This window comes from Pollicipes pollicipes, unplaced genomic scaffold (genome assembly GCF_011947565.3).
Source record: "Pollicipes pollicipes isolate AB1234 unplaced genomic scaffold, Ppol_2.1 Scaffold_6686;HRSCAF=7923_pilon_pilon_pilon, whole genome shotgun sequence".
NCBI lineage: Eukaryota > Metazoa > Arthropoda > Thecostraca > Pollicipedomorpha > Pollicipedidae > Pollicipes > Pollicipes pollicipes.
This window is the reverse complement of record NW_023596921.1, coordinates 1,700,691-1,716,724: the sequence shown is the minus strand read 5'-3', so window position 1 is coordinate 1,716,724 and position 16,034 is coordinate 1,700,691. Positions and strand designations below refer to the sequence as shown.

The 16,034-nt window shown below is 54.0% G+C and overlaps 1 protein-coding gene across 1 annotated transcript; it reads left to right on the top strand.

Moving 5' to 3' along the window:
* The first annotated feature begins 285 nt into the window (after positions 1–285).
* LOC119107268 (tissue factor pathway inhibitor-like) lies at positions 286–7,649 on the top strand. Its single transcript, XM_037230689.1, has 8 exons — positions 286–289; positions 2,222–2,386; positions 3,500–3,706; positions 3,887–4,093; positions 4,562–4,768; positions 5,351–5,554; positions 6,342–6,544; positions 7,572–7,649. The coding sequence occupies exons 1-8, from the start codon at positions 286–288 to the stop codon at positions 7,647–7,649; spliced, it is 1,275 nt and encodes a 424-aa protein (XP_037086584.1).
* Positions 7,650–16,034: the final 8,385 nt, after the last annotated feature.

The window sequence follows — 16,034 nt, the reverse complement described above, 5'->3', positions numbered from 1 at the left end:
TGGCCTTTGGACGTCCGCTGTAGGCACATGCCGACAAACGTCACACGAAAAAACAAGCAGTGATGTATCAGATTGAGAGAGAGATGAGAGAGAGAGAGAGAGAGAGAGAGAGAGAGAGAGAGAGAGAGAGAGAGAGAGAGAGAGAGAGAGAGAGAGAGAGAGAGAGAGAGAGAGAGAGAGAGAGAGAGAGAGAGAGAGAGAGAGAGAGAGAGGAGAGAGAGAGAGACAAGAGGGGAAGCGAGAGCGAGAGAGAGAAAACTGAAGCCTTTTTATTTGTTAGGTGATATGGGTGAGCTGGTCATAGTCCTTCAATGATATATATATATATAATTATATATATATAGTATATATATATATTATATTATATAGATAGATATATTGTGTGTATATGTATATATGTATATGATAGATATATGTATATAGGTATATGATATATGGTATATATATATATAGGTAGAATATATCTATATAATATGATATCTATATAATAATATAGATATATATTCAGATACAAACTGAAGCCTTTTATTTGTTTAGGTGATAGGTGAGTGGTCATAGTCCTTCGTATATATATATATATATATATATATTATATATAGATATATATATATATATATATGTATATATATATATATATATATGTATATATATATATCCTTTTTTATGTAAATAACAAACGAAAACCTTTTTGTTTTTGAGGTGACCAGGCCGTTGCTTCAACTGATTTGCATGCATCGTGGGCAAGACGAAGATGAAGTGTGCGCCTAAGCCAGACAGAGGATGCTGGTTCACCAGCATATAGCGGCTTGTCATTGATTCTCAATTGGACTGCGCGTATCGCTATGAGAGATGCAGGTCTGCTTCCAATTTTGGTTTGGTATGGACTAGAGGTGTTGACGACAATTTTAGTTCGTTGGAATGAAGGAGAGTGAATAGTATTTAGACAAAGCTGCTCGCTTGCGGGGGTCCTCTGCCGAGACTCCGCCGTGACTTCTGTGCGGGATGTGTGCTCGGCCTTCGGACCGGGTCCTCACCTGAATGCACTTAAATCTGCGCATGTGCGCAGGCAGCCTTCCCCAGAGAACTGGGGTGCCAGGATGTGCAGGACGAAGAAAGACTGAGATACGAACGGCGGATGCTTGTTTCTAATGTCTACCTGAATCCGTCGTTTTCAGGGCTACCTGCCGTCCTACCCGCCCGCCTGTCTCTTGTTGGAATGCATGCGAGGTAGTTTCCGTTAAGCCATGTGACGTGCTTCTGGGCAAATGGGATTTGAGTACTGTTGACTTTTAGATCAAACTGACGGGCGATTTTGCGCAGTGGCAGGAGTGTTGCAGAGCTGCGCGGGCGGTGGGAAGGAGGAGCCATCTGCCGGCTGCCCGTAGAACCCGGCAGCACCTGCAGGGGTAGACTGCGCCGCTGGCGTTCAGCACTGACACCGGCCGATGCGAGTGGTTCTTCTACACGGGCTGTGACGGCAACGCCAACAATTTCGAGTCGCGCGCGGAGTGTCAGTCTCGCTGTGGCGGGACGTTAGCCAAGGTGAGGCTTACAGAGCGGGGCAGGGGGAGAGAGAGGCAGAGCGGGGGAGGGTGCAGATGTGCTGGTCGCCTTCTTACCACGGCAGCTCGTGTGTTCCTCTCCATGTACGGGCGTGAATAACCCACTGCTTCTACGTTCACCATGTGAATGAAAATATTGCCCCGAGGCTTTACCTAGAAGAGGAAGCTCTTGTGCAGCTGTATTTATCGAGTGCTGACCAGCATGTCTTACTCCCTATTACATGAACGAGCAAAAACAGTCAGCCAGCCCTTTTCATGCCGCCCTTTTTGTCGCCCTGGCGTGGGAACTATAGTCACATATAGTCAATACTACCAAGGCAAAGTGGTTTCCTCTCCTTTTTTGGAAAAAATTGTCTTGGCTATTGCGTGTTTACCAGTCTTTTCAGTAAGCACCAGTTACTTACACAGTAAGCACCAGTAAGTCTGTACAACGGCTGACCAATCCTCTTGCTGTGGAAACTACCCACGCAGTCGGTCAACGGCTCCGTTCTTCCCGCCTTCTCTCACCCGGCGGTGGACTCACTCGGTCGTCTAGTGGACTCGCCCTGTGCTGCTCCACTCGGAGCTCAGCTGCGCCGCCGCTGCCACCAGGCGCGAGGACCGCGGTCCGCCGGAGTTCTGTCAGCTGCCGCCGCGCGCCTGCGGCTGTCGGCCGTCAGGCGGCGAACAGCGCTTCTACTTCAACCGCGAGCGCCGCTCCTGCGACAGCTTCACCTACCGCGGCTGCGACAGCGGCGACAACATGTTCACCAGCCGGGAATCTTGTCTCTCCGTCTGCGCGCCCGGGAGCGCGTCGGTGAGTGCAGAGGAGGCAGAGGGGGAGGGTTAGATCGCTGGAGTGAGAGTTGGGTCACGGTCGGAGCCATCCCGTTCGGTGTGCTCTTGTTGACTGAAATGTCTGCTAACGGCGTTATCTCCGAACCGGCTGACTTGTAAGGGCAGTGCAGCCGTTCTCGCTGTCCGTCCCAATAGCGTGGTTGGTTAGAGCGTCTATCTTCCGATCTACCCACCCGTGACGGGGGGCGGGGGGATTCGAGCCGCTTTAGGTTCTCGCTATTTGCTGTTGACAGGAATGGCCGGTGGCAGTGGCCACCCTAAAGGTTAAGTGACGTCAAAGATCGTGACGAACCGAGCGTAGCATGGCGGTGCGTTAAGCTTTCCTCCTTTAATTCTGCCGTTGCCCTGTATATTTACGATCTGGTGTCGGGGCTAGGGCTCACGCAGCGAGCACTGGTGGCATGAACTCTGATCACAGACAATACATTCAGAAGGCTCGGACAAAATATTTTACAAAGAGTTGCCAGGTCATCATCAAGCTCGTTTATATATACAATGAGTAGACCAGGTAGTCAATGCAGGGGCCTTTTGGGTCGTGGCCATTTGGAGGTGGCGGCGGGGTTCCCTGGAGCCGAAAGCCCGAGCACGTTTTGGCAGCTTTAGACGCGCGGAGTGGTTTTGATATGTTTAAAAATGACGCTGGCCGTCAGAGCATTAAAATGGGCCTCGAACCTAACAGCGTCTCCAAATTCAAAAAATGGTTCAATATTGCGACAAAGTGGTGCAACCTGGCTGAAACAGCGCCATATTTTACGATCTGGCCTCATCCTGGGTAACATCCTGGTCACATCATTAAAGGTGTGACTTATGAGTGTATGTACTAAAACCCTGAACTGTTAGTATACGGAGGAGCCGAGCTTCTTCCACAGTGGATTAGCTTTGCATCTCATGGCTGAAAATATATTCTGTTTATGTTATGTATGTGTATGAAGTATCATAGGTACATTTATATGCATGTATACATGCAGGCATGTGTGATACCTACAGGCATGCATAGAGGTATGGAGGGTGCCCTCAGAGGAAGCTCATGCCGAAGTTCTACATGTGACATTGGAAGTGCACTACACCAGTATCGAACTCTCATTTTGTGTTGTCCACAGGTGAAAGAGAGGACGAAAGACCGCAGTTCTGTCGAGTCCAACCGGAGGATATTGCAGGATGTCGCCCTGGCAGCCGGGAGACCAAGTTCTACTTCAGCGCCACGGCCGGCAGATGCCGCTCATTCGAATCGGTCGGCTGCGAGCGAGGCAGAAACGTGTTCCTGACGCGAAGGGAATGTGAACAAGCTTGCGGCGACCGCGATGCCGGTGAGGGAGGGGCAGTGGGTGAAAAACCCAAAAGAGCGAAATGGGGTGGATCTTGCAGCGATATCCTCGCAAGGAAACCAATTGACCGCCATTTGAAGATATATTTGGACATACATATTAGACAACTCAACCGTTTTCACTGCTAAGTATACAGCTGCTAACGTGTTGTGTGCCCATCAGGTGGTGAAGTTGAAAACCAGCCCCGGCTCTGTCGTGTTGAGCCCGAAGAGGACCCCAACTGCCGCCCTGGTCGCCGCGAGACCAAGTACTACTTCAGCACTGCCGTCGGCAGATGTCGCTCATTTGTGTCCGTTGGCTGCGAGCGTGGGAGAAACGTGTTCCTCACCGCTCGGGAATGCGAGGAGGTGTGCGAGAACCGAGACACAGGTGAGAGCGACCGTGAGTCTCTTTCCTCAGATTGGTGTTGGTTTGATAAGAGCCTTCTCGGTCACTAATGATCATTTCGGTGCCACGAGATGAAGGCAAGTGGATACTGGTGGGACAACACTGCATCCACTGCGGGTCCTCCGCCAAGGCTCGGTCCGCACAGGGAGCCCCGTTCAGGATACGTGCTCTGCCCTCACACTGGGCACCCGCCAGGGGGCCCGTCCTACTGCTAGGTGCGTGTAGCCTAGGTGCGTGTAGCCAGCTCTGGATAACTGGGGTGTCGTGAGGAGGCAAGATGAAGCTAGACAAGGGAAGTACAGCACATAATCTTTTTCATCGAAGTGTAGGCTGATGTAGCGCATCGTCTTACCCATCCAATAAAGGCCTCATTCGCTTCCAACGATGATGGTGCAACGACTAGCTTTTTGCGCATTTGGTCCGTTAATTGCTCTAAAATCGTTTTTTCAGATAATGGTGGCGGCGGTATCCCGCAGTTTTGCCGCGCAGAACCCGAAGATGATCCGAACTGCCTGCCTGGTGACCGCCAGACCAAGTATTACTTCAGCGCTGCCGTCGGTAGATGTCGCTCTTTCGTATCGGTCGACTGCGAGCGGGGCAGAAACGTGTTCTTGACGCGGCGGGAGTGCGAGCAGGCATGCAGTGGCCGTGACGAAGGTGAGGAGGGCGTCCGGCTGTTGACCGGTGCAGGACTATCGCGCATCTGGCAGCGCTGCCGAGTGCTTCGGTGGGTTTGGGAGTGGGGACATTGTTAGATGGAGACAGTCCGGCTCCAACAGCAAGCTGCAGTTCAATCACGGCGCAGCAAAATGTGTAATGATAGGATTGTTGCAGAGCTTTAGGTACCCTACGCAACAAAGCACGCTTTTCATTTTGAAAGCCATCAATGTTATGGCATGCGTTATTCTCGCCGGCTGGATATCGGCTCGGCTCGGCTATTGCGCTACAACAGCGGTGCGCATGCACGGGCGTCTACTAAACACTGTCCGCCTCGGCGGACCCGGGCACGAGTGAGGTGTTGACCCGTTAGGCAACCTGACCTTTCAGCTGACCCGGCGCTGGGAGGCTTATATTATAGCATGTCTTACATAACATTATTACGGAAAAGACGGACGGCAATCACAGTCCTCAAACATGAGCCTTGGGATGTCAAAACATGAGCCTTGGGATGAGCAGTTCGACCTTGGGATGCCAAACGTACGGGGCCCACATACCATGGCCCAACTTCTGTTCATTCAGGTGGTGGTGAGAGGCCCCAGTTCTGCCGTGCCGAGCCCGAAGCCATCTCCAACTGCCGGCCTGGTGGTCGTGAAACCAAGTACTACTTCAGCGCCGCTGACGGGAGATGTCGCTCCTTCGCGTCGTTCGGATGCGAACGAGGCAGGAATATGTTCTTCACAATGCGGGAGTGTAGGGAGGCTTGCGATGCCAGCAACACGGAAGGTGGGTATTCTTGGTGTAGAATGTTCAACAGCTGACATTTCCAGTCTGGAGTGTATCTATCGCTGGTAACGATCAGTTCCATGTCTGCAGCGCATCAAGGATGTTTATGTGTATGCATGCCCCTCCTAGTGGGTTAGCCATGGACCCTCTTCCAAAAAAAGCAACACTGTAGACCTATTCGGCCGCTCCGGTGGTAGTGCCTGCCATACTACTTACTGCAATAGCCAGTCAGCTACTGACACAATTCGGACAAGATCTTAAAAGAAACGCAGCACAGTTCGGGTATCCATAACGAACCACGCTGTCTTCGTTTGACGGAATACAAATCTTGGTGATCTCCGTCGTAGTTTCCTAGCTTCGCATCCCGTATTTCGTTGAATCGTGCGAGGTTCTTCGTTCTGTGGCCACAACATGAACCAAATCGGAACGCCACATATCGAAGCTTTTCTTGACAAATTTTGTTTGTGCAAAATCAGCCAAATTATCCGTGCGGGAATATAACGATTATTTACGGTTTGAAGCGTAGCTGCATTCCACGCAACCAAAAAGAACCATTCATCGCGGACCTTTCAATAGCATTATGGTAAACCGTAACGAATGGCACATTAAATGAAAGGTGCACATACACTATTTCTGATCAGCGATGTACCGCACACGAGCCGCCACGGTCGTCTGAACAGACAATATGCGAAGTCGGCTGCACCCCAGGTAGTATCTGCACAGTTCCAACACGATCCGGGGTACGAGCTGCTGTCGCCTGCCTCTTCACTGTCCGTCTCTCCACCAGGTGCTGGGATGTGCTCGTTGCCGTCTGACCCGGGCCCGTGCACCGCCTTCGAGACGCGCTGGTACCGAGACCCGGCTTCGGGCACCTGCGAGACCTTCCAGTATGGCGGCTGCGAGGGCAACAGCAACAACTTTCTGACGCGAGCGGAATGTTTAGAGCGCTGTCAGAACGACAACCGGGCCGAGAACGAGATCTGCAACCAAGTGAGAACGGGAGTAGGGCGCAGCTGCGGGCAGACGACGAAAAAAGCGAGAATAAGACCAAAATTGGGTGGGTGAAACCGAGATGGGAATTTGCCAGAAACCAGATAACTACAAAACGGCAACAGATTTATAGCCTGTGACAGGTAGGAGCAAGACGACAACAATATATGCGGCCAGGTGAAAACCAGACACGATAAGTCTGCTAGCAGGTAACAACGAGACAAGAACAAAAAAGTGACTCGCTGAAAAAGACATCAGGCTGGCATTTTCAGCCAGGTAAAAGCGAGACGAGGGTCCGGGGGTCGGTGAGGACCACAAGAAACAAGCCGCCATCGTGAGATGTCAAGACGAGAGCGGTATGTGTGCCAGGAAACTTTGTATCCCATTAGTCTCACCCGGGATTGAGTAGCGCAGGCTGGAGAACGGATGCTGCCGGAGTCTTTTCGTTCTTTGCATATTGCTTACCGCACCTAATGTGATCTACAACCAGTCGTTAAAGCCAGTTGCCAGCTGTGCGCGACTTCCAAGTTTCCAAGTCACTATAACCTGGCCTGACCTTTCCCGTAGACAGCGGAGATGAGCGACACCAATCATGCCCACGCAAAATTATCTCTTTGACCTGACTTGACCCGTCCGCGGCCACCGGAGACGAACTGCCGTCCGTGCAGGGTTAGGCAACCGCTCATATCTGACCTGATCTGACCCTGATTTGATCTATTTGACCTGGCCTGACCTGTCCGCAGCCGCCGGAGACGAACGAACGGCGGTGCCGGGACGAGGTGACCTCTCTTGCTTGGCCTGACCTGATCTGACCCTGACATGACTTGTCCGCAGCCGCCGGAGACGAACGACACCGCCCGTGCCGGGACGAGGTGGACACGCTTCTTCTGGGACCTGGCAGCGGCGCGGTGCCGCTCCTTCCGCTACTCGGGCTGCGGCGCCACGGCCAATAACCTTCCCGCTCGCTGCGGGACTGCAGGCGGCGTGCCGGGGACGGGACTCGGAGGGCGGCCGGCCGCCGACGCAGCAGCGCTGCCTGGAGGCGCCCGAGCAGAAGCCGGCCGACACGTCCAGCTGCGGCCGCCAGCAGAAGCGATACACGTGAGAGGAGGACGGGGAGGGCGCAGAAGAGGTGGGGTGGCAGGCAGGGACTGGGCAGGCAAGGTGGTTGGCCGACATGAGCGAAGGTCTCCTGAAAGTGTGGGACGGGGTCTTGTGTGGCTTTGTTCGATCGGCCTGGGGTGCTTGATCACGGGGTAGTCTTCCACGTGTGAGACGTTGGCACGGGAGTGAGTCTTTGCAAGGTTCGCTGACGTTCGTATTTAGCATTATGCTGAACCGATATAAATTTGTATTACGAGTGGCTAAGTTCTCAAAATTTCCCCGGGAAATTGGGAAGTGGTATGGATATTTGTGACCACCTAGAATGCATAAGTGCATAGGCGCAACTTAGGTACATAGGCAACTTTCACACATCTCGCCTAGTTTCCTTGTAGCTCAAAGCATCTGGAAGGCAAAGAATACCGTTTCCCTGTCTTCACAACTCGTTAAGATGACTGCTAAATTATTTTGCGTTTGCAGGTATTCGAGTCGTCGGGGATTCTGCGTTCCGTTCACATACACGGGTTGCACTGAACAAGCAATAACTTCATGACCAGGGAGGAGTGCAGGGATACATGCCAACCGAGAGGTAAGTGCTGACTTCAACTAGCTGTTATGCATTTCATTTCACTTCGAAAGACTCCGTTGCCAACTTAAGCTCTTGCATATTTCAGTTAGCTGTGTTCGGGCGCCTGCGCGTATTTAACTCTCATTGGTTCACAGAGAATGTTTAACCTTCACAGTTTTCGTCTTATGTATAATGGCTGCTACCGGACAATACACCCGAAATGTGGTGGCTGCATCTTCTCAGTTGCATCCATGACGCGAAAGGTCAGGTTATGTGTAACGCGACATGTGCAATGTCAATCCTGATAAGTGCTATCTAATCCAATGGAACGTTATGTTCACCCAATGCGACCCACCACAGTTCTTTTACACAATACAACGTATTTACTTGCTGCATAGATTAAAGTAAAATAAATCACCTCCCCCTCCCCTTAACAGCTCAATCAATCTTTGCTACCTTGCACCAAGCCACCATTACGTTTCTTACAGAAGCAGTCGACCTCTTCGAGCGTTGTACGCACAGCTCTCACCTTATATTTCTCTCCAACCATCTCAGGGCCGATCCATGGCACCAACGCCACCCCAGAATATTAATGTCCCTATCGTTCGCTTCAGACAGTGACACCTTCCTCTCGTTCCAATGAGACCAATTACATTTTCACCCCCACCAGATCGGCAATACGGCTGCCCTCCTCTACAGACCAGCAGTAACTTCCTCTGTCCACGCCACACCAGTGGCAGCCCACACACCCCCGCCGCACACCCTCCGCCGCACACCATTGGTAGCCTGCACACCCTCCGCCGCACACCAGTGGTAGCCCACACACCTTCTGACGCACACCAGTGGTAGCCCACACACCCTCCGCCGCACACCATTGGCACCCCGCCCATTCTGCGGTACACCCGGACACCTCCCACCTCCACTCTACATCAGTGGTACCGCTCCTGTCTACTATGGACCACTTACACCCTCCCCTCCCCTCCATTCCAGACCAGTGGAACCTGTCCTACCATCCACTAAAGATCAGTGATACCCTTCTCCCTTCACAGAAGACCAGTTCCATCATACCGCCGTCGCAAAGCGGTGATCCCGTCCCCTCGCCACAGACCACTGACCCCGTTCCCTCCTCTGCAGACTAGTGACCCCGTCCCCTCCTCCGCTGACCAGTGGCCCTGTCCCTCCTCTGCAGACAGTGACCCCGTCCCCTCCTCCGCTGACCAGTGGCCCTGTCCCTCCTCTGCAGACCAGTGACCCCGTCCCCTCCGCCGTGACCCCTCCCTGTCCCTCCTCTGCAGACTGGACCCCGTCCCTCCCTCTCCGCTGACCAGTGGCCCTGTCCCTCTCTGCAGACTAGTAACCCGTCCCGTCCCCGTCCGACCAGTGACCCCGTCCCTCCTCCGTAGACTGGTGACCCCGTCCCTGTCCCCTCCTCCGCTGACCAGTGGCCCTGTCCCTTCTTCTGCAGACTAGTGACCCCGTCCCCTCCTCCTCTGACCAGTGGCCCTGTCCCCTCCTCCGTAGACTGGTGACCCCGTCCCTGTCCCCTCCTCGCTGACCAGTGACCCCGTCCCCTCCTCCGCTGACCAGTGGCCCTGTCCCCTCCTCTGCAGACCAGTGACCCCGTCCCGTTCTCCGCAGACCAGTGACCCCGTCCCTCCTCCGTAGACTGGTGACCCCGTCCCTGTCCCCTCCTCCGCTGACCAGTGGCCCTGTCCCTTCTTCTGCAGACTAGTGACCCCGTCCCCTCCTCCGCTGACCAGTGGCCCTGTCCCCTCCTCCGTAGACTGGTGACCCCGTCCCTGTCCCCTCCTCCGCTGACCAGTGACCCCGTCCCCTACGCCGCTGACCAGTGACCTCGTCCCCTCCTCGGCAGACCAGTGCACACAGCGGCAGGAGTCGGGCCGCTGCGACGGCCGACTGGCGAGGTTTGCGTACGACACGGCGACCAACCGCTGCCGCCGCTTCACCTACTCGGGCTGCGGCGGTAACCAGAACCGTTTCAAGTCGGAGCGCGCGTGCCTGCTGAGCTGCGGCAGCGGCGCCGCCGTCGACAGCCAGGAGGTGTGTCTGCTGCCGCCCGTCGAGGACGACGCAGTCAACTGCGGGGTCCGCGAGTCCAGGTGAGCGTCGGCCCTCCGGCCAGGCCGCGAGGCAGGGGGGGGGGGGGGCGGAGGCGCTGGCGGGGCTGGGAGGGGACAGTTAGGGGCGAGGTGTTGGCTGGCTAATGGAGCTTTTGAGCGATTAGATGCACCAGAGGGGATGGGACAGGATGAGGAATGAGAGGTCGGGTGACCGTCGTGAGGTTCTCAGAACTCAGGTGGGGTAGGTCAATGTTGAGATGCGGGAGACTGGGCAAGGAGTCGTTCGCCTTCATATCTGAGGAGCTGTTGGTGTATGATTGTACGGTAGCGTCTGGGAACCGCACGGCAGGAGAGCCTTTGAGACCCTGGGAGACAGGTGAGCAATGGCGACATCGGTCATCAGATGCAACGTTGATATATTGCTCACGTTAACGGCCTGGGTGAACTACTTTCTCGTAACGTTTGTCGAGGCTTTCCCCCATGTCAACCGACGACTTACGGAGCGTTAGTCATCACCCGTGACCCGGTCCGAGTCGAAATAGCCGAGGCACTTGGCATGGTATGGGAACTGAGGCAGGACATCCCACGCCCGGGTCGGCCCACCTGAGTAATGGGTCACAGCGTCTGAGAAGCGCGTCAGAACATCTGAGGAGTAGTCACGGCGTCTGAGGACCGGGTCACGGCGCCTGAGGACCGGGTCTGGACATCCGGGAGCCGCGTGCTGACGGTGCACACCAGCTGCTGACGTCTGACCTTGCAATGTGCACTGTTCTCAAGCACGCCAGGAAAGCGATGTGGGAGGAGAGCATGCTGTATATACACCGGTCATGCCCACCGGGCAGAGGACGTGTTTACCACAGGAGCGCATTACGTATACTCGTCTGCCAACACCAGCCTCACATTCCCTCTCGTGAAAAGAATACAATATACAAGTTCACGCACCGCCGCGCACGACACCACTGGCGCGTGCATTGGCCCACTTCTTCCGGTCCCCCAACTGCAGCATTAAATGTGGAATCGAGCAGCGTTAAGCGGCGACACCGGTCGCGCGCCATGTGCCTCGTGTCTGCTGTCCGGTCACACGATCAGGTGCAGCGATGACAAGGTCGGCGTGTTGATGTCGCAGGTATTTTTTCGACTCTGCGTTGGGCCGCTGTGTCTCGTTCACGTTTACGGGATGCGTGCCGACGGAAAACAACTTTCTGAACCTCGCGGACTGCCAGCAGATGTGCCAGGCCGAGGAATTGCCACAGCTCAGTGACAGAGGTAAGGCTCGAGCCTACGATGGCAAACAAGCGCGGACATACTCGGTGGTTCACTGACTCGCCGCGTGCTGCAGCTGCCGTGCTTGTCTTGAATATTGGTCCGCCCTCCCAGGATTGTATTGACGAGTTTTCTGCAGAATCCACGTAGCATAAGATCTAGTATAACCAGCATCATCTAGAAGTGTCTTCCATAACAGTTGACGGTGAGAGTCGCATCGATCACTGTGACCCCCGATCCCGTGTTGTGCCGTCGTGCGCGGAAGTTGACCACGTGTTGGGCACTCTGTGGGCGGAGACATCACGGCTGAGCATCCGCCCGGTCCGCTCCGTCTCACCACCGTGTTATTGCTGCTTCGAGATACCCAAGAGATGTTCATTCGTGATGCATCGCAGCTCATCCTGGTCATAGGATCGCATGGAGGAGAATGGGTCATTGTTCTTTTGGATCCAAATCCAGTGCATTTCTGCACCATGAGAGGCGCTGCGTTGCTGTGTGTTTGAGCACGAGCCTAAAACAGAAATGTTGAAACCGATAATAGGCACGCTGGTGCTTCATGGGGCCAACCGCTATTTGATTTGAAAGCGTCACAGTCTTCAGATGTCATGACGAAGCCACTGCGTAGGTCGCCTTTGTTTGGATCGTTACGTTTGATTTACAACTCGACGGTCGGCATGCTCCCGAGCATATCCAAAAGAGATGCATTCGATTCAACCCTTTCCCCCTCCCCCTCCCCCCCCCCCCCCCCCCCCCACCCCCCCCCCCCCCTGCCCCCCGCTCACCATGACACTTCCCTCCTCGTGCCAGAGGTCTGCGCCCCCGAGCGGGCACCGGGCTTCTGCCTCGGGCGCTTGCTTCGCTTCTGCTACGACGCCGAGGAGCGTCGCTGCCGGCCGTTATGTAACACCGGCTGCGACGGCAACGCCAACCAGCTTCCTCACCTTCCGCGACTGCAGCACCGCGTGCGCCCCACGCCTGCGCTCCCCTCGGTTTGGACGAGTCCACTGTCGTGGCCGAGGTGAAGACGCTCATGGACAAGATGGCGGCCAGTGAGATGGGAGGTTCTATCACGCCAGAGCCATGATCGATGGTTTGGGGGACGGAGTGCGCACGATGCTGTTCTTGTAGGTGAATGCAGTCTGTTTTAAAGCTGAGGCTCAGAACTGTACCGCAATGCATTGTTGCAGCTTTTTGCTTGCATGGGAAGGACACTGACAAGAGTATCGAGAGGTTGATCGTGATGTAGCTTATCATTCCGCTCAATGATACTCATAAATATGTGTTAATGTGTTTATCCATGGCTGTGTTCTGGCACAATCCCATTGCGTGTGCATCACCAACAAAGTGTTGTGAATAAACTTGGTAACCTTACATCTGGCGCGGTTCGAGCTCTGTTCATTTTCTCATCCGCCTCACGTTTGAAGACGCTAACACGCTGCTTGTGATCCCGGGGGAATGCGGTGAAAATGTGCAAGAAGGCTGTGTGTGTTCATTATCCATATTGTAGGTTTGTCATGATGTGTCTTGCCGTGGCCCAGCACCTGCACTTATCGGAACAATAAACGTATTGCGAAGTCCGCCTTGGTCACTTTGAATTTATGTTCACCTACTCGACGGTATCGAGGAAGAACACTGACGGTTTAATGTATATAGTACAGGAACTTAGTTGCAGCTGTAGAAAACATCGTTTCGAATGTTCGCTATAGTAAACATCCTGTACTTTGATTTGAAGCCGTGTACTGCGAAACTTGTCCCCCAGCACCAGACTGCACCGTGGGACCGTACACATTTCAGGCCTCAAAACACGGGTGGGGTTCCGAGACGTCATGGCAACGCCTCTGAAGATAGAGAGTCAGAGTTGGAAGCAACACAGTAAATGCGGTATTTATGCTCCAGGCATTTTTTCCGCACTGATCTGCGTCCGCATCGTCTCACTGCTTCTCTGTTTTCTCTATGGGTATTCACTGCGCCTGGACATCGTCCAGAAGAAGCTGAGGACGACGGCAAACCAGTACCAGAACGTCGCTAGCAGCGCCTCGCAGCCGACGAACACCATAAAGTATAGACAGAGGCCTGTCAGGAAAACAAAGACGAGGCCTGTGGTGACGGATACGCCGTGCAGACTCGTGAAGATCCCATGGTAGACTAACCATGCCAACACCATGCCGCGCCGTCCCTTCAAAGCGCCATGCACCAGGAGGCTGTTGAAGAGCAAATGGGAGGCGAAGACGCTCAAGTTCACTACACTGACGATCATCAGCGCTCGTTCGCCGTCCGTCTCGTGCCACTCATGTATCATCATTGCAGGGTAGGCGACACGGGTGACGAAGAAGACGAAGGGCGGGCAGTAGAGCGCGTCAGCAGGGTGGTGCCGATGGCGATGCTGCCGTTCCGCAGGTTGAAACAACCGCAGCAGCCCCGCAGGCACATCCTCGCCCCTCGTTATGCTGTCCAGGATCAACAAATTAATCAGAAAAGTTAATGATAGAATGCGGCTGAGTAGCATGTAGTAGTATTTAGTATGATTTGACCCATCTGTAGCCACACTCAGTTGTTTTACAAATGCATCTGATGCAGTTTGATGAGAACATTGCAATGCCGTTCTCTGCGTGGTCTCAGACTGCTTAGCTTTTGAGATCTCAGGGCGTCTTTTGGGCTCCCTCGTTTGTAGGGTGCGTCTCCGCTCCCCCGTGGGCCCGCTTTTGTGTAGGGAAGATAGGAAAATATTCAGAATGACGAAGACTAAAAATTCGATAGCACGACGATCAAGAACTGTAGCTCGTGTTTGGGAACTGAATAAAAATACGATGGCTGGTTGTGAGGATGTTTGTTGTTCCGTTTTTCGGATTTTATGTCCTTTACCGGGTAGGTGCATGCTATTTTTCTGTCGTTCATGTTGGAACCCTGTCCGCGCCGTTACCTGTCAGAAAAGCGAGGGCCGAGCCGGGTCACGCCGGTCACTCACGTTTGAGATTTTATCACCTCTTTTGTTCGACTAGCACTCACTGAAACTACAGATGCGCTGGTCAAATATCTGTCTGCGGCTTACGTCCGCAGGACATCTCCCTGTCAATGAAATGACACAGTGGGCTGTTCATTGCTCAACATCTGTCCGGCCAGCCAGACAACACTGGCAGCCGTGATCAGGCGCAACACGCCGTCGCGTTCATCACCAACGCGCCGAGCCTCCGCGCTCGTCCGTTCAGCATCTGCCCAGCCTGCTCGGTCACGTCTGCCGGACACCGCAGCCATGACCGGGCGCCACACCCGGTGCGTTCATCACCGACGCGCCGAGCCTCCAGCGCTCGTCCGTTCAGCATCTGCCCAGCCTGCTCGGTCAGGTCTGCCGGACACCGCAGCCATGACCGGGCGCCACACTCGGTGTGTTCACCACCGACGCGCCGAGCCTCTGGCGCTCATCAGTTCTGCCGGCTGCCGCGCCTCACCGCAGAGATGTGCCGCGGGCGACTGACCCGGAGATGAGGCCTTGGAGCGGACAGCAGGACGGCCCGCTCTGAGGGGACCGGCCGCAGGATGGGAGTCGCCGGTACGTCCGTGGCCAGGGGTGAAAGGTCCTCCCCAGTGGCCGGCCCACGGTTGGCTGCCCCGGGGCTAAAACAGGCGGCGGCGGCGAGCCCGGCTCAGTTCGCACCGCCCGCTGCGCTCGGCACCATGGGTGATCGGTGGGTTCAGCGGAGGGCCCCGCTAGCTCTGTTTGGGGCGCTGCTCCTGCTCTCTGGACACCGGGTCAGGTACGTACAAACCTCCGGCGTACGCTTTGTGGCGATGAGCTCCACAAGGCGAAACTTGAACTCATATTGTGTTCTTCAGTCACGTCACGCGGTTTGTCAGATCCGAGACACATAGGTAGTTTGGCAGGTATTGGTGAATGGGAAGAGCTAGTGTACTAATTTTATTATGGGTTCGCCGATGTCCATACCTGCAAATAAAACTGTGGGTTTTCTTGGTGAGCTGTATGCAACTGATCTTTGTGAACCTCCTTCAGATTTCGCAGTGGTCAATAAAAGGCTTCGGAAAACCTGTTAATGTCGAAACGGTTTGAATGAGATTAGTTTGATTTCATATAATTGGAATTGTTTGAGGCATTGCGAGAATCTTAGCACATGTTCGTCATAAAAGACATTCTTAAGATGCCTTAACAGACCAGAGGATACCACCCAGACCCTGGCATGGGCGTAGTGGCAGGGACCTCGCGAGTGATGGTCTACCGACTTTTTGCGGATGTTTTCTATTAATTTACTGTTAATGGTTGGGGAGAAATTCCTTTAAATGACCTCTAATTGATCTATTTCTCGGGGTTGGGAGTTAAAACGGCCTAGGGTAGAAAAACGTATTCTGATTCTGCACATGACCACTTAATTGCGCTCAACACATGCGTGTTCATGAACAGTCTTTTTAGACAAATAATCCATGACGAACTTGACCGTTGCCACATACGATAACTCTGAAGATTGTT